General features: G+C 41.8%; 1 protein-coding gene across 1 annotated transcript in view; it reads right to left on the bottom strand.

Annotated features, from left to right (window-relative positions):
- LOC120033603 (transmembrane protein 131-like) overlaps positions 1-17521 on the bottom strand; it is a 31336-nt gene extending 13815 nt beyond the window's left edge. The window contains exons 1-19 of the mRNA XM_038980021.1: positions 17342-17521; positions 16091-16152; positions 14821-14861; positions 9207-9275; positions 7222-7342; positions 6186-6302; positions 5650-5853; positions 5318-5468; positions 4472-4528; positions 4158-4328; positions 3932-4040; positions 3615-3768; positions 3179-3349; positions 2581-2691; positions 2229-2363; positions 1646-1750; positions 1282-1368; positions 939-1167; positions 585-838 (exon numbers count right to left, since the gene is read on the bottom strand). Of these exons, the coding sequence (XP_038835949.1) occupies positions 585-838; positions 939-1167; positions 1282-1368; positions 1646-1750; positions 2229-2363; positions 2581-2691; positions 3179-3349; positions 3615-3768; positions 3932-4040; positions 4158-4328; positions 4472-4528; positions 5318-5468; positions 5650-5853; positions 6186-6302; positions 7222-7342; positions 9207-9275; positions 14821-14861; positions 16091-16152; positions 17342-17465 (2472 nt within the window). The 5' untranslated portion in view covers positions 17466-17521. The remainder of the gene's footprint in view (positions 1-584; positions 839-938; positions 1168-1281; positions 1369-1645; positions 1751-2228; positions 2364-2580; positions 2692-3178; positions 3350-3614; positions 3769-3931; positions 4041-4157; positions 4329-4471; positions 4529-5317; positions 5469-5649; positions 5854-6185; positions 6303-7221; positions 7343-9206; positions 9276-14820; positions 14862-16090; positions 16153-17341) is intronic.
- Positions 17522-24847: the final 7326 nt, after the last annotated feature.

The raw sequence follows: 24847 nt of genomic DNA, 5'->3' as shown, positions 1-24847 counted from the left end.
GACTGCAGGAATGTCCAGCAGAGCTGTTGCCAGATAATTGAATGTTAATTTCTCTACCATAAGCCGCCAGAATTTGCCAGTATGTCAAAACGGCCTTGCAACCACAAACCACATGTAACCATGCTAGCCCAGGACCTCCACATTTGGCTTCCACACCTGTGGGATCGTCTGAGACCAGCCACCCGGACAGCTGATGAAACTGATGAGTATTTCTGTCTGTAATAAAGCCCTTCTGTGGGGAAAACGTATTGATTGGCTGAGCCTGGCTCCTCAGTTGTCCAGTTACGTGAAATCCATAGATTATTGCCCAATTAAAAAAAAAATCTATTGACTGATTTCCTTATATGAACTATAAACTCAGTAAAATCATTGAAATTGTTGCATGTTGCATTTATATTTTTGTTCAGTATAGTATTCTAAGCTAGACATAGGAAAGATCTCAATTGCATACTCCTCGCGCCCTGTCCCCTCCTCAAAACCCATTAGAGGAGGTTTGGCTTTCTCATCCAATGGGTTTTGAGAGGACGTGAGGAGTATGCAATTGAGATCTTCTCATAGAACAGATGTTAATGAATCCGCCTCACCGATGAGCTGGTGAGGCTGGTGAGAGGGAACAGGACCTGCTGGGAAGAGTTCATGATAGAAGGCCACTTCAGCTGAGCTGACACTCTGGTCTCAATGTTCTTCTGGAGGTCAGCGTTGGCCTCAAACACCGCCTCCGCCATGTGTCCTGAACTCTCCTTCAGCGCTTTCCATCGCCGACGGAGCATTTGATACAAATCTACATCCACATCCCACATATCCTCCTGCATTGACAGCCCAGGCGGTCTGCTCTCAGCTGAAAGAAGTTCAAGATGTTTTAATTATTAAGAACAAGTTCGCTAAGTACAGCGCAAACTAACCAGAAACCATTAAAGAATAACGCCAAAAATACTCACATTTCAGAACAAACGGTACTCCCACATAACAGTGGTCGCCACACTGCAAGCTGGCGTCAAAATAAATCTTGGCGACCTTCGACTTGCGTTTGGGTTCCAGCTCGTCCCGGTTGTTCTTCAGTCTCCTGTAGTAGAAACGTGAGTCCTCAGTCAGAGAGTGGATCTGCTGCAGGGTCACCTTCTGAGAGAACGAGCTCACCATGCTTAGACTCTGCTGCACTACTTTACCCTGGGAGGGACAGAAAACACATAGATAATATTATAGAGGCAAAATACATTTTCTTTTTTGATACACTCAAAACAATATAGCAATCTACGACAAGTAATATATAGTTAGTCTAACCGGAAAAGATGGCGGGAGGACAATATGTTTGGGATAGCTGGTCAACGTGCCCACTGCAACGACTGCTTTCACTGGTATCGTTAATATCTGTTTACAGAAAAGGAATGAAAATCACTAACAATTCTTAAACATCACACAGGAGCAATGAACAAACGAATGCATTTTATGTATTGATTTTCGTTTATGTGTGTGTGTCGTTTATTTAACCAGAGAAGTTACGTTGAGATTGACTTCTCTATTTCAAGTGAGCCCTGGCCAAATAGAACAATTTCACAAAACTAAAAAACATATATAGTTGCCGTAGCAACTCAAATAGCAGGACTTAGTGACAGTAGCACTTCAACGGGCCAGTTGACAGGTATACCTGGTAGTCTGTTGTGATGTGGATAGCTCCGTCGTAGGCCCCCTCCAGGTCTTTAGCCACCAGGGTGACCCGGAAGGCAGCGTAGTAGCCCGAGGCTAGGATCACCTGCAGGTGGAACAACAGAGCCGTCAGTCAGCCTCCTGATTTCCATCTACTTTACCTGCTGCTCTGACACAAGGCCACTTTGTTGGTGTTTCCTAGCAGATGAACACAGCATTTTGTAGTTATCTATACACACCTCCTTTCTACTCCATCTGTACAGGACCATGAGAGTGCTCACATAGAAAATATGTAGGGGCGGCAGGTAGCCTAGTGGTTAAGAGGTAGGGCCAGTAACAGAAAGGTTGCTGGTTTGAATCCCCGACTAAGTGAAAATGTGATTGTCCCACCAAGCTATGTAAAGATGAATGTCTGAGTCACTCTGCATGACACGAACATGTTTAAAAAATAAACTAATATTTCAAGGAAAAGAAAATGGAGAGAACATATATTTCATAGCAGGCTTTAATGACATCCATTATCTCCAACCAAGTACCGCTAGATTCTGCCAGTCCAGGGACAGTAGTAGTTGTGATGCTGTTACCGTTTTGTGAGGAGAAGCTGAGGCGCTGTGTAGCTCTCTGGTCTTGGACAGCACCGTGGTTCTGTTGCCTTTCTCGATCTTCAACAGCTCCACACTCAGACTCTCTCCTGTCAGCAGCCACGGCTGGATCACCAGCTGTACGAGTGAATGAGTGAGAAAATGACTCGTGTCCTTTTCCGTCACACTAATCCAATCTGTTTTCAAACAAGTTGAGGTGAAGGAGAGATACTAGGTAGCCACCTCTAGTGAAGCATTGAAATAGTTACCCATGGTTACGCATGCATTCAAAAAGAGCTGTACTGCTTTATTATGGGATGTCTACAGAGCAGAGGGGTGTTGAGGGTGAGCCCACCTCGATGGGGTTGCTGTTGACAACCACAAACAGGATGCTGCTGGTGTCTGTAGCGCTGAGAACACCAAAGTCCAGGAAGTTCTCTTGCAGACTGGGCGGCAGGACAAAGGGCTGTTGGGAGGAGGGGAGGAAGAGAAAAATGAGAGTATATTGTTATGATATGGGGGCCAGGTTAGTATTAGGACATGCACCAACACCCTATCCAGGGTACACTTCCACACACCATTCCTCCAGGGGGCAGCAGGAACCTTGTTCAGCCAGGTTGATAAGCACATCAGGTGATCGTCAGTCAGTGTCCCAGCTTGCAAGACGTGATTCTGCTGGTTGGCTTGGTGGCCCTGGGGCCTTTCGTTTTGATTTGAAATCTTTCGTTTAGGTATGCCCGTTCAGAATTTTCCTTTTTGCACATATTTATGTTTAGTCACCATCTGAACAAATGATAATCTGCCTAGATGGGCAACCAAGAGGTCAAGTTCTAGTTATGGGTTTCGTAACAATATGCATTTGCAGGTGTTTCCCCCACAATGTACTTGAGTGTGTGAAGGATTTCATTTGTGTGTGTACACTATTTCCCCAGTGTGTGTGTGTGTTGCAGTACCTCCAGGAATCCAGTGTAGGCGCGGACGGGGAGGTGGAACTTGGAGGCGTTGGTGACCAGCAGGATGTTGCTGTCGATGTGATTGGAGGGCCGGACGGGCTGGAAGTGGAGGGAGAAGATGTAGCGAGACTCCTGAGGGGGGATCAACACCGGCTCACTGAAGTTCTGCACCTGAGGAGGAGAACACGGGACCGTTCATATATACGCTGCCACCTTAGGACACACTCAGAGGACAACAGAGCGGTTCAACACGTTTAATACTTGACAAACCAAAGTCCCCTCAGGGATCAATAAAGTAGCTAGTTCTTATCTTAAGACTTGAGGGTCGTGATTAGTAATTGTATTTAAGCTGGGTTGGAACAAAAGCCTGCAAGCTTTGAGTTGGCCAACAGCAACAGGCCTCTGGAACACGATACAGTTCATAACAGTTACTCACTAAGAACATGGTCTTGGCTTCATCTGGAAGGGACACGTCATGGATGCGGATGGCAAAGTGGAAGGTGTTGGTGAGGTGGATGGGCTTGACCACTGGCTCTAACACACTGTCTCTGATGTGGAACAATGTGACCGTATGGTCAAACCCCAAATACCTGACACAGAGATGGAGAGGAGAGTTAGTGGAGACGTTTCAAATGTTCCGAAATTGTGTAATAGTGATTCGTTAAAGTAAATAAATTATAAAAATACTTCTCTTTTCACTGGTTAAATAAACTACTTGTCATTGTTATTGGTCAAGGAAACAGAAAAACCTACCCATCTAGAACTTCAGCTAGGTATGGGATTTCAAGTTTGGAGTAGCTTTTCTCTTTCGCTTTTACTGTTATTTTACCAGAGGACTGGGAAGCTTTTTGAACTTTCGATGCTGGAAATCAAAAAAACAAAACCGTGTCAAAACAGGTTGGAACAAAAAGGCAGAGGTGCAATATGCAGGAGAAATTCCAGAAGGTATGGGGAGTACTGAGCAATATAGCTCACTTACCATCAAAACTAATAGTGGCGACTTTGGTGTATCTATGTTCTCCAGCTTTTAGCGTGATGGCCTTGAAGTCTATTGTGATGGCATCGTTTGACGGCGTCGCTCGAACGCTCATTATTTGCACATCTTTTGCCCCGGAATTGAGAAGATGCAAATTCAACTGCTTTGGTCGATCTGTAAAACGTTTCAACAGAAAATACAATAACCTCATCAAATCACCCAAGATCCATTTTGAAACGTCCAAATCACTCAAATATTTGACGAAAGCCTGACCCATTGGAGAATGAGGGTATAAACGTGAAGTGAACACAGCATACCTTGTGAGCGTAGCGTTCCAAAGTCCAACATTTCTATTGAGGAGTAGATTCCTGGTGCTGAGGACAAAGACACACAGGATCAGGAGATGTCTCAATCAGCCAGTCACAGATAAGTATAGAAGTATTACTATTGGAAATGTATGGTGAGGCGTTGCTATTGGAAACATTGTTATTGGAAACGTATGGTGTGAGGCGTTGCTATTGGAAACATTGTTATTGGAAACGTATGGTGTGAGGCGTTGCTATTGGAAACATTGTTATTGGAAACATATGGTGTGAGGCGTTGCTATTGGAAACATTGTTATTGGAAACATTGTTATTGGAAACGTATGGTGTGAGGCGTTGCTATTGGAAACATTGCTATTGGAAACATTGTTATTGGAAACATTGTTATTGGAAACATTGTTATTGGAAACATTGTTATTGGAAACATTGTTATTGGAAACGTATGGTGTGAGGCGTTGCTATTGGAAACATTGCTATTGGAAACATTGTTATTGGAAACGTATGGTGTGAGGCGTTGCTATTGGAAACATTGTTATTGGAAACATATGGTGTGAGGCGTTGCTATTGGAAACATTGTTATTGGAAACGTATGGTGTGAGGCGTTGCTATTGGAAACATTGTTATTGGAAACGTATGGTGTGAGGCGTTGCTATTGGAAACATTGTTATTGGAAACGTATGGTGTGAGGCGTTGCTATTGGAAACATTGTTATTGGAAACGTATGGTGTGAGGCGTTGCTATTGGAAACATTGTTATTGGAAACGTATGGTGTGAGGCGTTGCTATTGGAAACATTGTTATTGGAAACATATGGTGTGAGGCGTTGCTATTGGAAACGTACCCGAGGTGACCTCCACCTCTACAGGCAGGATGATGAACTCGTCCTGGTTGGAGGCGTTCGTTTTGATTCTGATGAAGGCCGTGTGGTTGTCTGCGTCTCTCGACGAGAAACTGGCTCTCATCACTCCCTTCGTCTCAAACGGGGGAATCTCCTGACAACCACACAGGAAGAAAGAACAGAAAAGACATGTTTAGTCCTTCTATTCAGGGGTCAAGTAGTTGCCCAATTAAAATTCCGTTCTGGTCAGGTATTTGTCTCAATTCCAATTCTAATGGTGTAGAAGTAACAGGATAATAATCTAAAAGCCCCCGACTGTCCTGATCTATACACACCCACAGATGGTGCGTTCCTCCCTGCTGCCCTGTGGGGAGCTCCAGGTGCAGGTCTCCTCCACTAGAGTACATCTCCACTACCTGCAGTGGCTCACTGTGTGGGTTGTGGATGTTTATGAGTGGAGAGAAACTGCTGTTGACTGGGACTCGGGCCCCGATGAACGGCCGCAGCCTGTAGGGGTTGGGGATGCCCACACCAAACACCTGCAGGGGATAAGACACCAACAACATGAGACTCATGATCTACAGCAGGAACCTACAGCAGGGACCTACAGCAGGGACTAAGACTGAGGATCACAGTGTCAACTGGTTTCCAAGTGGCAGGCAAGGGAGAAAACCAGCAGAAAATGCAACCCACAAAGGATCCTTATATACAGTGTCCAGGAACACACCTCCAGTAGACAGACATATTACAGAATTATTAGTATACAAAGTGACACATTATGTAAACATACACACCTGACATGTAAACACTCCATGATTAATTATTAGTATAGATATGACATGATTCCTTAAACATATGTATTCATACACACCTGATATGTAAACACTCCATGATGCGAGGTATTAATAAATAAAGTATTCTCTACATTTCCTACTACTCGAGCGAGGAAGACCACATCAAACGACGTATTCCCCCCTGGTGGAATTATCTACAGGGAGAGAAGAGAAGGGATGGGATGAATTAACTGGAGAGAAAGAATACAACAATTATCCAATCAAAAGATTGGAATCAAAAGGTCAAGCTACTTTTGGAACTGTAAATGTAACCAACCAATTAAGATCAGTCTTGGGTGTGATAAAGCAGTAAACATGAAGATTCTTGTCATGATGCCATAGATCGTTTTATAAGATACTGGAAGACAGCCAGACAAACAAATCTCTTTAACAATAACATTGTTTAAAGACCAGGTGGAAAGAGGGCGTATTTTGCTCCAGCCAACATGCTTCCTTATTTGACTTGATTTTCCTGCTCTACTCTCAGGACTCAAACATGCTGAGCAGCAGTCACACCATTCACCATCTCCTCTGCTCAGGAGTGCACTGGATTCAGAGCTGTCATGAATTTTACAACTCAGTTAAAAGGCCCAAGATGGCGGAATGTTGACAGTTGAGCACGTGCCTCTTGTTTTTCAAAAAGTACAAAACCAGCACATGATACCCATAACAGCCAGGTCACATGGTCAGACTGACAGGCAGGGGAATCGGAATGGCCGGATAAATGAGCCTCTGTCCACCGACAAACACAGGGCTTATTCTTTCAGCCTTTGAACAAGCCATGCGTATGCCTGTAGAAGAGGAGACACCTCAAGACAGGAGACATCGGCTGTGTCCCAAACCAAAAGGAAGCTAGCTGCCTACCTGCCTGCTGCCTACCTGCCTGCTCCAAAAGGACCTACATTTGTAGGTAGCACTTTCCTCAGTAGGTAACTGACATTTAAGATGAAATTGGTAGGCAGCATTTAAAGGTGCCTTGGGATTGTGACACGCCAATTTTGACATCCTGCCTTGAACTGCTGCATCTTTGTGGAATGGGACACAGCCATAGGGTTATACTTATTAGCTACTCACCCTGTTTTGAAAGAATGATGCATGAAAATGTGCAGTTGTTGCTGATATAGATATCAAGCTTATTTCCTCTGCACTAGGATTGTGCAAATAAACTTTCTCCATTTTTGGCATTCCAACAGGCCTGGGAACAGGAAAAGAAACAATGTTGTGAAAGCTGTCGCACAAACATAGCTGTTGCACCAACATATAGCTGTCAGAAACACAGCCGTCAGAAACATATAGGCCTAATGGGGTCAAATGGAGCCTCAAAGAAAATCTGTTTTATTTCCATTTCCTTGTCTCTCCTAACAGATGTTGATAAAACGATCATGCTCCAGGAGGCCTCTTCTCTTAACTGTGGAAATACCCAGCAGATAAGAGCACGTTTAAAACGTATCAATGCCAAGTTGTCAAATGATCTGAGAGGGTGATGCACAGAATGTAAATCTCAACAAAGTGACGGGAAGAAAATAAACAGAATAGTTGATGGTTGAATTTGTCCCATTTCACACATGTACAAGTCTGTATTATCAAATTGTATTGGTCGCATACACATATTTAGCAGATGTTATTGCGGGTGTTGCGAAATGCTTGTTAAACTAGGGCTGAGCGATATGGCCAAAATATCATATCATGGTATTTTTCAAATTTGACAGTATTTTATGTTTTTGATTAATAAAAGTTCTACATTTGCTTTATGAGTAGTGTGTGACCCTACGGTGGCAACACATATATTCTAAATGATTTCAATAGGTCTTTCTCCATTCTGATTGTTTTATACTGTTCAATTCAACTTCAACCTAAAATAATTTCCTGCATTTCCATCAATTTCCGCATTTCCTGGACTCATTTGAGATCATTTCCACACTGCCATGATATGGGCAAAAATACTAGGCCTTATTTTTAACCAAATGTTGCAATTGTGATTTAGATCAAAACACTTGGGTGAACTTTTAGAATCATGGAAAAATAATGTTTATTATAATTCTATAGTTAGAATATAAATAATAGTGGGCACTTTGAATACAGTGTTGTTTGACATGACAACAAATGAAAATGCCATGGACGAGTTATTGTGACAGGGTAGGAACCAAAGTGATGTTCAGTGTTTCCTAGGGGACCCTATAATCTTTGGCTACATTAAATCTTTATTCATATAGCCAACATATTCATTCTTTGCCTATTCCTCTTTGATTTAGAAGATACTGTTGCACAAACATGCTGATTTAAGCATCCACCAGTACTGGTATCAGGCTGTATTAGCTAGCTACGTTTGCTCTGACTCAGTACTATTATTAGCTGGCTAACACGATTTAGCTTAAGTTGCTAAGAAAATACAAACTAGCTGTTTGCAGATGTAAGAATCAAACAAATAATGTAATTATAGAAGGCTTGTGGATTTATATTAAGATCAAAGTGGCAACATCGTTGTCATCAACATTGTTGCATATGATGCGTTGACCATGCAGTCTGAACGAAAGTGTCGTGGTCAAGCAATAACAAATGCGCTCCTTGAGTGACAGGGGGTGGGACTAGGTCTGTGTGGAAAGCAGCATGGAGAGAGGAGGGATGACTCAAGTAGAGGAGTAAACTATAAAAATGGACGTTACACGGCATATCACATTTAACAAACCAAACATTCAAAACCCAAACCGGTCCGTGCATAAATACCAGTATATAGTAAAATACAGTATACCGCCCAGCCCTATGTTAAACACATGTGTGAATTGGAAATGTGTTTTTGTTACATATCCCAACTCTCCCTGAGACACCCTCGGAGAGTGGGGTGAGACACCCTCGGAGAGTGGGGTCACGGCCAGGGTCTGCCATTATCAACAGCGACCCAGGAGCAATTAGAGTTAAGTGCCTTGCTCAAGGGCACACTGACAGATGGTTCACCTTGTTGGCTTGGGGATTCGAACTAGCTACCTTCACGGTTACTGGCCCAACGCTCTAAGCGCTAGGCTACTTGCAGGTGTATCTGTAGGTAGAGGAAGTTAACTCACTGTTCATGGAAGTCCAGCATTGGCGGCTCAAAGCGTATGGGCCTGCTGTTCCCTCTCTGTAAGGGTGAGCTGTGGGAGAAAAAGAGGAACCATAGTGAGGAAGAGAAGGGAAACAAGGACGACTTTTCATTAATGCTGCAGTCCTACTTCCTATTGCCTAACATGTAAAAAAAAGTGTGTGTGTGTAACACGAATCAGGTTAATATGTAAAAGCTCAGGGCAACCGCCAAAACAAGACAGGAAACCTGCCAAACCTGCTTTGCAAAAACAAGTGATCTACTGCAAAGTTGTTTTCCCTATATCATTTTGACTGACTATGAGTACATATTGTAATTTCCCCCCAAAATAGTTTTTGCAAAGAAAATTGAAGTCAGAGATATGCATTAAACAGAATTCATTGCATGTGTATTCAGCTCAGACAAACAAGATATTTCCATGAGAAACAAGGCACCCAAAAGGGAAACCGCTCCCTGCACACGCCACAGACAGTATGACTTCACTGAACAACACGTATAAGCCGACAGCACACAGGCAAGTCATAAAAAGGTGTCACTGTGGATCCATGACCAATGTTATGCAATGTCAGGAACTCATTTGCTTCTTAAGTAGGAGTGCAACAAGGAATATATGTTTTATTATTCCTTGTATTCCAAGGCCTACACTTGGAATACAAATGAATTCTATGAAGTCATAGTTGTACATTACAACTTAGTTGTGCTACTACTGTGGTCTTGTGTGTTCTAAGAGAGCGAGGCGGAAAAGAACTGCACATGCTCTTAATGTCGCTATGGGAGATTGACCTTCAACTGGGTAAATCACACACACCCCTCTGTCTGTGTGTATGTTTGTGTGTTTACAGAGGAGCTCTACAACCAACCAGACCTCTCTCAGAATGACTCCTCCACTCCTGCATTTTGCAGCGTTTATAATTGTGTTTGAACATACATTTGCAGGTGGCGAACAATGCAGACGGTGTTCAGCTTATATTAATTGTAGATCATATTATTTAGAATGTAAACAGAGGTAAATTCCCTGTAGTTTTCCCCCTATAGCTTCAGAGTACAAACAAAGCCACATCATGCGTTGTTTAATGGTCATAATGGGCCACTGACTGACTGAAAAAGCCCCCCGTGGAACAGTCAATCACTCGAAATTCTTGAGGTTTCAAAATGCAAATACTAGGACATGGCTTTTCTGCGTGGCGTGCATTGGCCAACTTCTGATGTAGACTGAATGTTTTTTTAAGCAATGTCAGCAGATAGATAGATGGGAGGCTTGGCGGTGTTAGTTCGCCGTGGGTGGAGAAGAGGTGCGACGTTTAGCCTATAAAAAAAGGAACAGATGCATTGTCAGTCAGCATCGTGACTAAAAAGCCACAAGCCATTTCCTGTTCCAACTAAGCAACTGAACAACGCAAAAGTCTCTTCTGCATATTATAGAGATTGTCTAGAGAACTTTAAACCTGCTGAATGCTGGCCAGGGGATAAAGTGAATCAGATAATGAATCTTCTGCATATTGTAGAGAAATGTAAAAGAAACCTAATGATACTGGCTGCTAGCCAGAAGAGGTGGAACCATGATAAATAGACACCTATTGCATTATATATAATAACTGGTGTGACGCCTAAGCCACGGAAAGACAAAAATTAAACGGAGAAAGGTTAATAAAATTAAGAAAACAGATTAACCACGTGTTACTAAATCTAATCTTGGCCTCAACACGATGCTGACTAGACAATGAATAACTACTATTTACAAGCTGAACACTACTCATCATCTGGAGAGAAAATACATAAGCCACTGTGTTATTTCATGCTTTTGTGGTCAATCAGTCCTTGGTGTTGTGAACAGAAACCTCAAGTCAAAGTGAAAGGAAAATTGCCAGGCTTGCATATTTAACTTGTCTAGTTAAATAAAAGTTAACCATGAGGGCTCTTTCAACTGAATCGAAACTGATCTAAATAGCCAAAGCAGAACTTTGCTAAATTGCTAAATCTGTAGTGCTGAAAAAGTTGTGTCTTGATAAACCATTTGTGAGATAATCTTCAGAGATTAATGACGAAGAGCAAACACGGCATCTCAGCTGTTAGAAACAGTAGACCAGACACTCCGGTGTAATAGAACAGGCACCTGCAGCCGTACCAGACAATAACCACAACATAAGGCTCTTCTGAGCACCGCCTGCATCCTCATACACACATGCTGCCTTGGAGTCTGGACATTGACCTTCATTATCAAGTCAGACTTTAAAAAGACACATGCATACACAAGACACAATCCATTCACCACCTTGCTTTTCCATTTGTATTGATCTCTCAATTGAACTCAATTGTTATCCAATTCCTTGCTCTTCAAGCAATTCACTTTATGCAGAGAGACCATTCAGTGCCATTCCATTTCATAATTAAATTAATTTCTATACCTTTGGGACATCACTTCCTTCAACTGGGTTATACCAACTTCCTCCAATCTAAGCACTGGTTTAACCCAACACTTCTAGATAAGAGAGCTATAAACATAATTGCCCTTAGGGATGTTTACACAAACAATGGAGAGGAATCAAGTCAACTAAGAGGACAACGGTGAACAGAGAGGGAGGCGTGAGGGGACTCCATTGGCATCGATATGAGCTGTTGCTATTAGGGCCTATCAGAATGAATACATAAAAAATTAAATGCAACATGGGGGGAAAAAAAGGTGTTGGTCCCATGTTTCATGAGCTGAAATAAAAGATCCCAGAAATGTTCCATACGCACAAAAAGCTTATTTCTTTCAAATTGTGTGCACAAATTAATTTACATCCCTGTTAGTGAGCATTTCTCCTTTGCCAAAATATTCCATCCACCTGACGTATATCAAGAAGCTCATTAAACAGAATGATCATTACACAGGTGCACCTTGTGCTGGGGACAATTTGGACCATATATTTGGTCCAAATTAATAAATTTTAATTGACCGATTTCCTTAAATTAACTGTAAGTCAGTAAAATCTGAATGTTGTGTGTTGTTCCATTGTCATATAATTGGTACATTAACTATCAACATATGATTAAAATTGTTATCCAGATTGCATTTTGGCAACATGTGTGTGTGTGAGATATATATATATATATATACACACACACACATACACACAGAGTACCAGTCAAAAGTTGACACACCTACTCATTCCACCTACTCAACAGGTGTGCCTTGTTAAAAGTTCATTTGTGGAATTTATTTCCTTCTTAATGCATTTGAGACAATCAGAAGATAGCCCTATTTGGTAAAAGACCAAGTCCATATTATGGCAAGAACAGCTCAAATAAGCAAAGAGAAATGACAGTCCATCATTACTTTAAGACATGAAGGTCAGTCAACCCTGAAAATGTCAGGAACTTTGAACGTTTCTTCAAGTGCAGTCGCAAAAACCATCAAGCGCCATGATGAAACTGGCTCTCATGAAGACCGCCACAGGAAAGGAAGACCCAGAGTTACCTCTGCTGCAGAGGATAAATTCATTAACGTTAACTGCACCTCAGATTGCAGTCCAAATAAATGCTTCACAGAATTCAAGTAACAGACATCTCAACATCAATTGTTCAGAGGAGACTGCGTGAAGCAGGCCTTCATGGTCAAATTGCTGCAAATAAACCACTACTAAAAGGACATCAATAAGAAGAGACTCTCTTGGTCCAAAAAACGCAAGCAATGGACATTAGACCGCAATGTCTCTGTGAGACGCAAAGTAGGTGAACGGATGATCTCCGCATATGTGGTTCCCACCTTGAAGCATGGAGGTGGTGGTGTGATGGTGCTTCGTTGGTGACACCGATTTATTTAGAATTCAAGGCACACTTAACCACAGCATTCTGCAGCGATACGGCATCCCATCTGGTTTGCGCTTAGTGGGACTATCATTTGTTTTTCAACAGGACAATGACCTAAAACACACCTCCAGGCTGTATAAGGGCTATTTGACCAAGGAGAGTGATGGTGCTGCATCAGATGACCTGGCCTCCACAATCACCCTATCTCAACCCAAATGAGGACTGCAGAGTGAAGGAAAAGCAGCCAACAAGTGCTCAGCATATGTGGGAACTCCTTGAAAAAACATTACAGGTGAAGCTGGTTGAGAGAATGCCAAGAGTGTGCAAAGCTGTCATCAAGGCAAAGGGTGGCTACTTTGAAGAATCTCAAATATACTTTGATTTTTTTCACACTTTTTTTGGTTACTACATGATTTCACATGTTTTTTCATCGTTTTGACATTCTCTATTATTCTACAATGTAGAAAATAGTAAATACTGAGAGGAGATCCCTGTGAAACTTACTAAAACTCACATGATCCCATCCACCATAATAGTCTCTGTTAGTTTCAGAGCAGATGAAGGAGAGTGAAAAAGGTGGAGCGAGACACTTTCCGACCAAATATATTCATGTGAAGGAGCCACTAAAGCCCTGGAGAGAAGCACTCAAATATCCTAATCAAGGCCTGTGCTTTGGCTATTTTTACACTAATAGATTTTTACACCAAAACAGACCTAGGGCACACACAACGTCATGGGAAAGAAACCCTGCTGATGTTGACAATCGCCACGATGACATGCTGTACTGTGGCCTTCCACCCCATCCATGTTTTCTGATGTGGTTCTCATGATGATCTGACCAACTTATTATGTCACGCCACATGTACTTCTGCCTGATGGGCGTGTGCCGCCGGTGTGGAGTGCACTGTGCAGATTGAGTTACTTTGTGACCCTAGCACAGAGACACAGATTGCCAAACAATCCCTGGAAGCCTGTTTAGTTCACCTGTGTGTGTGTTTACTTAAGGAAAGAGACAGGCCTCTGATCTGGAGAAACCTCATTGGCTGAGTGCGACGGTTAACCTGGCCTGAGGAATGTAAGGCAGGACACACACTGATTATTCAAGAGGATTAACATGTTTCAGACCGGTTCTTCTAAATGCCACCAAGGTTAAGTGTAGCGAACTGACACCTAGTTTGGCTGAAAACTTCACAACCGAGGTCTTCACAGGGTGAGACTTTATGGAATCCACTTCTCTCTTTTAACGATGATGTCTGTCCACATGCTATGTAAACCCAGTCCCCTCCTGATGTGATCCTAACACTGCCTTGGTGCAGGGGGGCTCTGATTGAGCCTCCTGAAAACTCTTAACATCCCTCCACTGTCTCCATAGTGACTAGGACACACACAGACCCACACCCTCCCGTCGTCTACCTCCAGTGAAACCCAGCAGCCAGTCGACCAGCTCCACCTCCCAGCAGCCAGCTAACCAGCCCCACCTCCAAGAGCATGACTATGTTGATGGAAATGAGAACAAGGTGTGGCAACCGGAGGATCAGTCTCCAACGAACCCAAGCCGCTACATATGGAATTGGCTAGCAGCCATAAAAACTCAGGCATAGATAAGCTGAGTAGAGATGTGATTCTAATGCCAGGGTTTACCCTCCCATTTAGAGTCTATCTATCTATCTAGGTACAACTGGTGTTACATAAGGACGTTTAATGAATTAAGTGTTTACAGTCATTGTGGCCTGCAACAACAAATATAGTTCTCTCAGAGACAGTCATAGGTGCATTCAAAGATAATAAAAAAATATACATCATACCTTTTTTGATGATATGAACCCAGGTGAAGGTCAGGCTCTATCTGTAAAACAAAGAAAAATCCTTGTCAGGTAACCATCAGATGAGCAGCAGGCGATCTTCATAGCTCTAGTCTGATATGACACGGCTCAAAATGTAGGAACAAAACGAAAGTTACCCCACTCCTAATGATATCATCAGAACAAACAAACCAGGTCTAGATGCAGAAAGTCATAGGCAAATAAGTAAGACGTGCTGGTGCATGCAAATTTGAGCAGTACTGACATGATGTCATTTTGTTTTATAACAGCAGTCAAACTGATGTGTTTCCACCACAAAGGCCTTGTCTGACACCCATCAATTGAACCCAACACTGGTGCCCAATTTGCATTGGATTCAGAATGTGCTGTATTAACTCTATATCCAACTCACTGCTAATTGAAAAATGCATATTTTGCACTACAGTGATTCAAGCATCAAAACCAGCAAAAGCTTAACGTCTCTGACTATGGACCTCCTTCAATCAAACGGGCCGTGGCCATGTTTATGCAGCATCTCTATTTACACAACTACTGCCCTTGTTCATCTAGGACCATTTAACCTGTGAAGTGGTGGCAGTCTACCTGTTGTTTCTTACCATTCCCTCAACTTTTTTGCAATTCTGGGCCTATTTGATCATAGATAAAGAGGGGATGTTTATCTATTATCCAAACACTCCACAGGGGGTTTAAATGAGTTGAGCCCTCAACTGCTCTGTTAAGGCCAATCAGCACAAGTGCTCAGGTGAACAGTGGTGGAGAGAGGAGGGGTGACTGACTTTCAGAGCAGTGACATGTGGGATGGACAGTGGATACAAAGATGTGCTGACCCCGCCGGGCCGACCAGAGCTAGCTAGCCTCTATAACAGTGACATGTTTGTAAACTATGATATCTGGGTAGTATCACTGTCAATAATGTCCTTTTGGACATCTCACAGAAGTCCTGTCTGTCATTTGTCTCGTCTGAAACATTGAACAGCACACGACCAAGGACACCTGATAAACGCTAACCACAGACTACGTGGGTAAAAATACATATAGCAGAGAAAGTGAAAGTTACAGCTTTGAGAAGATAGTGACCTCATCTTAATTTTTACAGCGATTATATTTGATTTCAAAGGCTGCTATTCGCCTCGTGTTTACTGAGTAACTACATAGTAGCGTGGTAGTGTGTTCAGCTGTGCATGTTGTATAGGGAGGGTCATGTGCCTGTCTGTGGTCGCTAGGAGGGGAGTGTAAGGAAACAGTGTCTTACCTGCAAGAGGCCTCCCTCGCCAAAGTGAAGTACCTCTAAGATTGTGTCTGATTGGATGAATGCTGTGGAGACACAATTTGTCAACAGTTATTAAAAGACCCCCCATAATTACATTCTGCCGGATGTGGCAGAGTTGACTTGACAACTGTAAACAGAGCAGAAAACAGATGAAAATATCCATGTCTCTGCTATTATTTTCAGTGCATTCCTTAAACATGTCATGATTATGTTCAGCAATGCAGGAAACAGCCATACTTTAGACAGGAAGCATTTCAACTGTGGCATTTAAACTCAACCCACTACTGCTTCACACATTGAAACTGCTGGTGGAAACAGTTCTCCTTTTTACCCTAGCTATAGGCTACATTTTTGTTTTTCAAAGTCACAGTTCATTGGATATGGGAAGGTGTACTAGGAAACGAATGCTTCCCTAAACAACTGTAGCCATCTAGCTAGCTACTGTGATGTTGAATCCTAGTGAGGAATGGGCTTAATTCTGACTGTATGAAACATAACGTTACTAGGATAGCTAGCTAGATAGCTTGTTAGCAAAGCAAACCACTAAGAAAAACGCTAACCTGCTAAATAAACACACCTATGATGAGTAATCATTTCGTTGCACTGTACTCCAGTCCATGATGTATATCATGTGTAGCTTATATGTAAATGACAAATAAATGAACTTGAACTTGTCGGTCTTGCCAAACTAAAAATACCACTTATTTCCTGGTTTAAAAGAACAGCTAAACCAGTGTGACAAGCACTAACGTTAGCTACGTGAAGGTTGATGACAAGTTACTCAGGACTAGCGATAGATATCCAAAATGATTACGTAAGTTACCTAAGTTCAGGCTATTCAGTGAAACATGACTGGAGCTAGCAAAACAATTGAGCTAGCTACGTTAGTTAGATACCGTTACCGCTTGAAATCTCAAAGGCCACTTTAGCTAGCTTGGCTAACGACGTTACCGACACGTTAAAGAAGCGACTGGACTGGTTAGGAATGTGTGAATATATTAGATAGCTAGTTTGATCATAATGCAACCAAGTATTACATTTAGCTATTGAGCCATGTCCTTTACTAAGCCAGTCCAAATACAAGCCGACACCCCCCTCAATCACTGGACACCTTGGCTCTAGTCTTGAACACAGGCTAACGTTAGGTCGTTAACGGTAGCTAAGCTTGCTAGCTAGCAATAGTACACTTGCTGGCTAAATGTAGCGAAAAAAATGACAACTAAAAATACAAACCTTGTTTATTTGCCTGAGCTATATGAAAAAGTGCAAAAAATAAAACCCGAAGATATCCGAAACAAGACGTTTTTCCCCTCACTGGCAAGTGAAGGAAACTCGGTGTTCTTTCTGCTTGCGCCATTCTTCTGCTCTGACTGCATCACTATGATCGTGTGCTCCTAGCTATAAACATTGAGCGCAAGAACTGGCAAGCAGTGACACGAGGAAACTTTGTGGACACTGTGAACGGTGCAGTTGGCACTTGGCAACAGCACAAGAACAAATACTTTGGTCTTTGCCCCTCGACCTTAACACACGTTTTATTGTTTTTACATCCTTAATTTCTATTTTCTATTTCACATGCAACAGTCATAAAAGTTATGTTCCATGTTCATACATAATATTTTTTATCAGCAGTTCCAAACTTCATAGATTTCTCTCTTTTTTTAAATTATAGGAGTTAAATGTTTAACGTTTAGTTAAGACTAGACAGGCGCTATGTATAAAGTGTCTTTATTCTATTAGCAGCCACCATCTCTATCAGTTCACATGACAGACAGGAATTTATAGACACAGGTCAGGCATTACTAATCAATTATGAATATCTGATTATCATCCTTACGCTTTGCTTTTCATTAAATTGATAGGTGTAAATCAAGTGGAATAATACATTTCAACTCCAGAGGGCAGCAATGCTACATAATTTCCCACTCAAATTTCAATATCCCTAAATAAGGTTAGCGAGAATGGGGAAAAACACACTCACAATATATTTGTATGACCCAAATGACACCATAACCCAATGACACCATCAAATCCAAGTTATAATGTATGACACACTTTAATACACTAAGTAAATGTACCTCATATCATTTGCGACTCCTTCCCTGAGTTTATTTGAAGGGAGCAACAATCAGCATGCAGACATTCAATTTGTTTTGCTGATATATGGTCAATTGTTTTCCGTGCAAGGTCCATATGCCCTAGTGCTGTGTCCTAGGGGAGATAATACAGGCCCCCCGGGACACACAGGTGTTCCTCTACCTTGACAACTGCACAGTTAGTAGGGCAGATCAGGGACCCAGTGGAGTGAATGGAGTGAAGCGAAAGATGGTTAAGCAATTAGAAATGCACATGGGTTTAGCAATTATTGTTGCGTTTACCCACAACACAATAAAATAAACAACTGCCTGGAGACCAGTGGAGTTTGCTGAAGGGAGGACGGCTCATAACAATGGCTGGAATTGAGTGACTGGAATGGTATCAAACAGTGTTTGATACCATTCATTCCATTCCAGCCATTATGCTCCATTCCAGTTATTATTATATGTCTCTCAGCAGCCTCCACTGCTGGAGACATACCGGATGGTGATGGGTTAGGCTTTACAACACAGGGCAAGTAGATAACAGATTATGTAGATAACAGATTATGAATTTGATTGATCCTCAGTGAAAAAAAGCTCAAATGTTTTGTTCATCAAAATAATTTATATTATGCCACAAATGTTAAACTTTATGACCAGTCATCTGTATAAAATGTTAAAATAAATAAATAGGTGAGCCAACAATGAAGCACAATATCTAACAAATGGTTGTTGTTTTACAGACACCCAGTACTGTAGCTCTCCGGGAGGACGGTTGGCCACCCCTGACCTACCTGTGGGTCTTTCCATTTTACTAAACCTGCAAAAGTGGATTAAGCCTATGAGATAATATGAAGAAACCCAAAGGAAAAGCCATGCCCTCTTCACTAATCCCTATTTACATCCTCTCATGTTAACAATCCTGTCTAGATCTGGCTGAGGATATGCATTAGATTTGATGTAGGCATTTTAATGTAAGATGTCCATGAGTGTCCTGAAAGGTGTCTGCCAAATCAAATGTATTATTATTATTATTATATCTGGGGTATTATACAGAGACTTTACTATGAATGTCTTAGTTCCCTGATGTGTGTCCTTTGTGAGTCTTTGAATGTGTGGCTTAGTTAACACATATGGGGTCTTATGTGCGTAGCCCATGTGTAGGGATGTTTATTACGTACACCACCCCATTCATGAAAATGGTTGGCTTCTATAGACAGTGAGTCACGCAGCTGTGGCTTGCTATAAAAAGCAGGCAGACAGGCATCGAGGCATTCAGTTACTGTTCGATTGAACGTAGAATGGGCAAAACTAGTGACCTAAGCAACTTTGAGCATGGTATGATCATCAGTGCCAGGCGCACCAGTTCCAGTATGTCAGAAACGGCCGGCCTCCTGCGCTTTTAAACACGACAGTGTCTAGGATTTACCGAGAAGGGTGCGAGAAACAAAAAACATCCAGTCAGCGGCAGTCCTGTGGGGGAAAATAACTTGTTGATGAAAGGTCAAAGGAGAATAGCAAGAATCGTGCAAGCTAACAGGCGGGCCACAAACAGAAAAATAAAGGCGCAGTACAGGCATCTCGGAACGCACAACTCCTCGGTTCTTGTCACACACCTGGTTCCACTCCTATCAGCTAAAAACAAGAAGAAGCAGCCCCAGTGAGCACGCTATCAACAACACTGGACAATTGAGGAGTGGAAAAGCATTGCCTGGTCCGACAAATCCCAGTTCCTGTTGCGTCATGTTGATGGCAGAATCTGGATTTGGCGAATAACAGCATGAGTTCATCGCTCATCCTGCCTGGCGTCAACATTACAGGCTGGTGGCAGTGGTGTAATGGTTTGGGGAATGTCTTCCTGGCACACATTAAGTCCCATTGAGCAATGTTTCCAAGCCCCAAATAATTCAGGCTGTTCTGGAGGCAGAGGGGTCCAACCCGGTACTAGATGGGTGTACCTAATAAACTGGAATATATGGAAATACTAGGAAATGCTCCAGGTCATACTAGGAAATGCTCCAGGACAGCAGTGTATGATTTGAATTGGCCTGTTTATTCCAGCACAAAGAGATTTTTAATTGATCCCTCAGCACATTGACAATGACGCCTAGGATGGAGTGAATCATTGGAATCATGGTTACACACACAATCTCATAAGATCAATGATTTCTCATGTGACAGAAAAGGAAGTGGCTCCTCCATATTAGGATACATTTGGATATCTTGATAAACTGTACTGTGGGAGACCCTGAAGAACACCCCGAAGACTCTTATTGTTAACTTCTTCCCAACTGACTGCAGTTGTCATTGCCTCTCTCGTGAACGTCCAAATACCATCAAAAGATTAGAGGCAATCTCCTTTGTAAGTACTAATCCCACAGTGACTGCAGTCTGGCCACAAGGAGGTTTTTGGAGTACACAAGGTTCAAACGTAAAGACAAATAAAACACAAACAAAAAGACTTCAAGACAATTTCAGTCTATGGACTCTGAACCTCCATCTATGCCTCTAATATTATATCAGTGTAGATTTAGTTTACTACTTGAAAAGGGTGCCTGGTACGAATGCATGTCCCCCAGTCACACAATCACTTTTCTGGCCCTTTATCTAACGTTGTATGGCCAGTAAACAACTACATCTCACAACCAACAGGACAGGTTATGCAGTTTCTGGAATTGTTGTTGGACAGAATTAGCCTTTTATTAATGACTGTTAATTGTTTATGGGTTAGGGTTATGTTTATTTCTGAGCCCTTGATAAGTATTTATAGCTGTGGTAGTGGAGAAACACTGTCTGAACAACGAATTAATTGCTTTACTCTCACGTTCATTCGGGTGCCTCTGCGCTTCCTTAAGTCCGTCATGACAAGCACTGACTTAACACTTGGACCAGGGAAACACATTAGTGGATCTAGGGACATGTTGGAGTCTTACATCTAAGATTAGAGCTTCTGTTCTACAGATGGAGGATTTCCCGTGTCTTCTCCTCTTTTCCCAGGTGGGTGGGGCCTCTGTGGCCATGCAGTAGAGTAGCCTAGTGGGTGAGACATTCTGAACATCGGTGACATCTCACAGGAGCTCATGGCCCAGGCTGTGCTGAAGGAAAGAAAGAAAAGTGCCAACCGTGTCCTACCAAGCTAAGGGCAGAAAAGGGCACTTGGCTCTTCCTGTATTTGTAAACTGTAGGTAAACTACCTGCCTGATACGACACAATACGAATCACCCAGTCCTAAATTGACCCCTACCCACTACCCACAATACACTTGTGTAGATATGAATGGAGGGGATAGGTGTCTGGAATATTATAATATTTTCACCTTGCCCTCTGATAGGCTAGGTGGAATTTACGCCATATTTCGATCACTTATCCAATCCGTTAGGGGACGTTTCTTGTTATCTGTTATTATGCAGGTGAGGAGCAACACATAGCACCTCTTTCAGTCCCAACGGAGGAGCAGTGTTGGTAAGTGGGAGTCTAGGGACTCATTTTCAAGAAGACAGGGAGAGGGGGTGAGTATGAGCTATGCTCTACATTTCTAATGGACTATGAGCTTTTTAGCCTCTTTAAGCCCCAGTTAATCTCATCCTTCTGACTCCTGCTCTATTATTCACTGGGGCCAAAGAGTAAATCCGTCTCCCTTCTTAATATGCTCTCATGATCATGCACTTATGGCAGACTGGTCTCGAACCTTGTTTAGTCGAACCTGGTGGAAGAGCTGACATCTGGTCCAGGGGTGACTGATATTTAGGGCTCATTGCAAGGACTCTGTTGCACTACAACCCTTTATTTCAGATAACATCTAATGATAAATGATATGACTTCACCACCTGAACAAGTACTATCTTACCTAACTGTAGGCTAATGGCAAAAATTCCGACACTAAATGAATACTGCCCTTATGTGGTAGTCGTTAAAAGTTGTAGAAACTTCACTTCGCAACAAGTGGTGGCGCTCACAGACCCCTCCCTTCTCTCTCTTCTGCCCCCCAAGCAGTTAATGACTGTTCATGAAGTTGACGGAAGTGCGTTACGGTTTAAAGAAGGCTGCTTGGGTAATAAAGGACACAGGGGGAGCTGTCCGTTGACCTGGGTGCTGAAATATAAATCCAAATCGTTGTGTCCAGTAGTATATCATTTGAAAGTAATGTAAGGCCGTGTCTACCGAGGAATTAATTATTTGAAACGTTTGTGTAGCCTATGAAGCGAAGGAGGAAAACATGGGATTATGTCACATCGAGAGTTCCTTTGACGAAGACATTTGCTTGAGGACTATCCTTCCCTAAACTATATTCAGGTACATTTAGACTAGAGATTTGCACAAATTGTGTGGTAGTCTAAAGAAATAATTGATTTATCTGTATTGTTGCAAATAATATAGGATTCATCAAATGTTATAGCTGGATAAAATGTTTTCGTATAGACTAAATTTAATCGGGACCAACAATGAAGGATAGATCCATGCATCTATGGCTACTTGGTAAGGCAATTTGTGAGGACGTTCTGATTAGATCACATTTAAGCAGACTACTGTGTTAAAAATAGGATGAACTAAACAACTAAATTAAATCACAATGAATTAACTCAAAGTTTAGGATGTAGGCCTTATTCTAACCTTTTTGGAAGATTTTATTTATTATCACCAGCTGCTGAAATAATTTATAATCAACCATAAAGACATGTTAACATAAATTATAGATACATTGGAAACATTGGAAACATCAAATATTCTGAAAGGGGAAAGGTCAATAAATTGGATTTAATTCAGTCTCCTTCGTAATTCTTAACAGTAGAGATGTAGCCTACCCGAAAGTGTTGTAAAATGTGTGGATTAATGAATGAATGAATTATTCCTTGCATGCAGGTTGTAAAATGTTAGATTGAATGCGTGTTAATCCGTTATTTGACATTTTAAAAATAAGTACGAATACATATTCCATTTCAATATTTTTTTTCTTTAATTTCAAATAAAACATGTTGCGCAGAATAATACAATCATGCCTTACTACTGTATCAGCATTCTTTCTCTAATCTCGTGTTTCATTTAATTGATCAATTTGAGGTTCAGACAGGGCCATTCAAAGACATCACACACGGCATACTATGGGAAGGTCATGTCAATACACCAAACCATTTGCATGTAACGCTTTGGAAAGCAAAGCATTACTTACTTCAGTGGGCGTCTGTAATGCACTTGCGTGCATTGTGGTTGTGGACCAACAAGAAAAATCTTATTTTTTAGATCACATTTTTGTTTTTTGTTGTTGTTATTAATCAAATGTATTTGTCAGTACGGTCCAACACACATTCATCAATACAATGTAGATTCATAAAAATCGTGAATCAGTCTATATGAAGTGAGATTTTGGATGAATTTAAATTGTGAAAATAATTTATGAGTCCATTCACAAAGACAGTATCCAAATAAAAAGGGAATGACACACACACACAAAAATACGAATATGTCATTAAATAATACAGCCATAGAGTGTACAAAACATTAGGAACACCTTCCTAATATTGAGTTGCACCCCCTTTTGCCCTCAGAACAGCCTCAATTCGTCGAGGCATGGACTCTACAAGGTGTGGAAAGCGTTCCACAGGAATGCTGGCCCATGTTGACTCCAATGCCTCCCACAGTTGTGTCAAGTTGGCTGGATGTCCTTTGGGTGGTCGGCCATTCTTGATACACACAGGAAACTGCTGAGAGTGAAAAACCCAGCAACGTTACAGTAGTTGACACAAACCGGTGCGCCCGGCACCTACTACCATACCCCATTCAAAGGCACTTCAATCTTTTGTCTTGCCCCAAAAAACGATTGAGACATGGATTGTGTATGTGTGCCATTCAGAGGGGCTGAATGACACACATACACAATCCATGTCTCAATCGTCTCAAGGCTTAAAAATCCTTCTTTAACCCGTCTTCTCCCCTTCATCTACACTGATTGAAGTGGATTTAACAAGTGACATCAATAAGGGATCATAGCTTTCACCTGGATTCACCTGTTCAGACTTTGTCATGAAAAGAGCAAGTGTTCCTAACGTTTTGTACCCTCAGTGTATATCTGTAGATAGATGTAATCTCTGAAACCTATTCAAAGATACAACAATTTGCCCTTCCAAGAGCTTATTTTAAACACTTGTTTCTTAGAAGACAGTGTGGGGAGTTGATCCTGTGTGACATTTAAGACTCAACCATTCCTTATTCTAGAACAGCTACTCAGACCATTGTTAAGTCTGTAAAAATCCCTTCTAAATCCACAGTGAGACATGTGGTTCACCATCCCCTAAAATCCCTATTCACGCTTCTCCCCTCTAGGAGAGTCACAGAGTCATCCTAGACCTAGAGTTGTCCTAGAATAGATAGTTGAATCATAGTCATACACTTTATAAAGTTGTGATACATTACTATAAAATGTGGGGGTAAATAACTACTGATATGAACATTGTAGCCTCAATTTCTAGGCTTCAACATTGAAATGTCTCTGTTATAGTTGTAGGTATATTTAATATTTAACAAACAGTTGTTCTGACTTGTGAGACTGTGAACAATGTAAATAATCAAACCCTACATGTATCCTACTCTAATGTATCCTCACTATTCTGTTCTGTTCACAGCAGTCCACCTGCCTGATGCATTGGGGACCATAGAGTGAACCAAG

The sequence above is a fragment of the Salvelinus namaycush genome, chromosome 40 (assembly GCF_016432855.1).
Source record: "Salvelinus namaycush isolate Seneca chromosome 40, SaNama_1.0, whole genome shotgun sequence".
NCBI classification, from domain to species: domain Eukaryota; kingdom Metazoa; phylum Chordata; class Actinopteri; order Salmoniformes; family Salmonidae; genus Salvelinus; species Salvelinus namaycush.
This window is presented reverse-complemented; position numbering and strand designations above follow the sequence as displayed.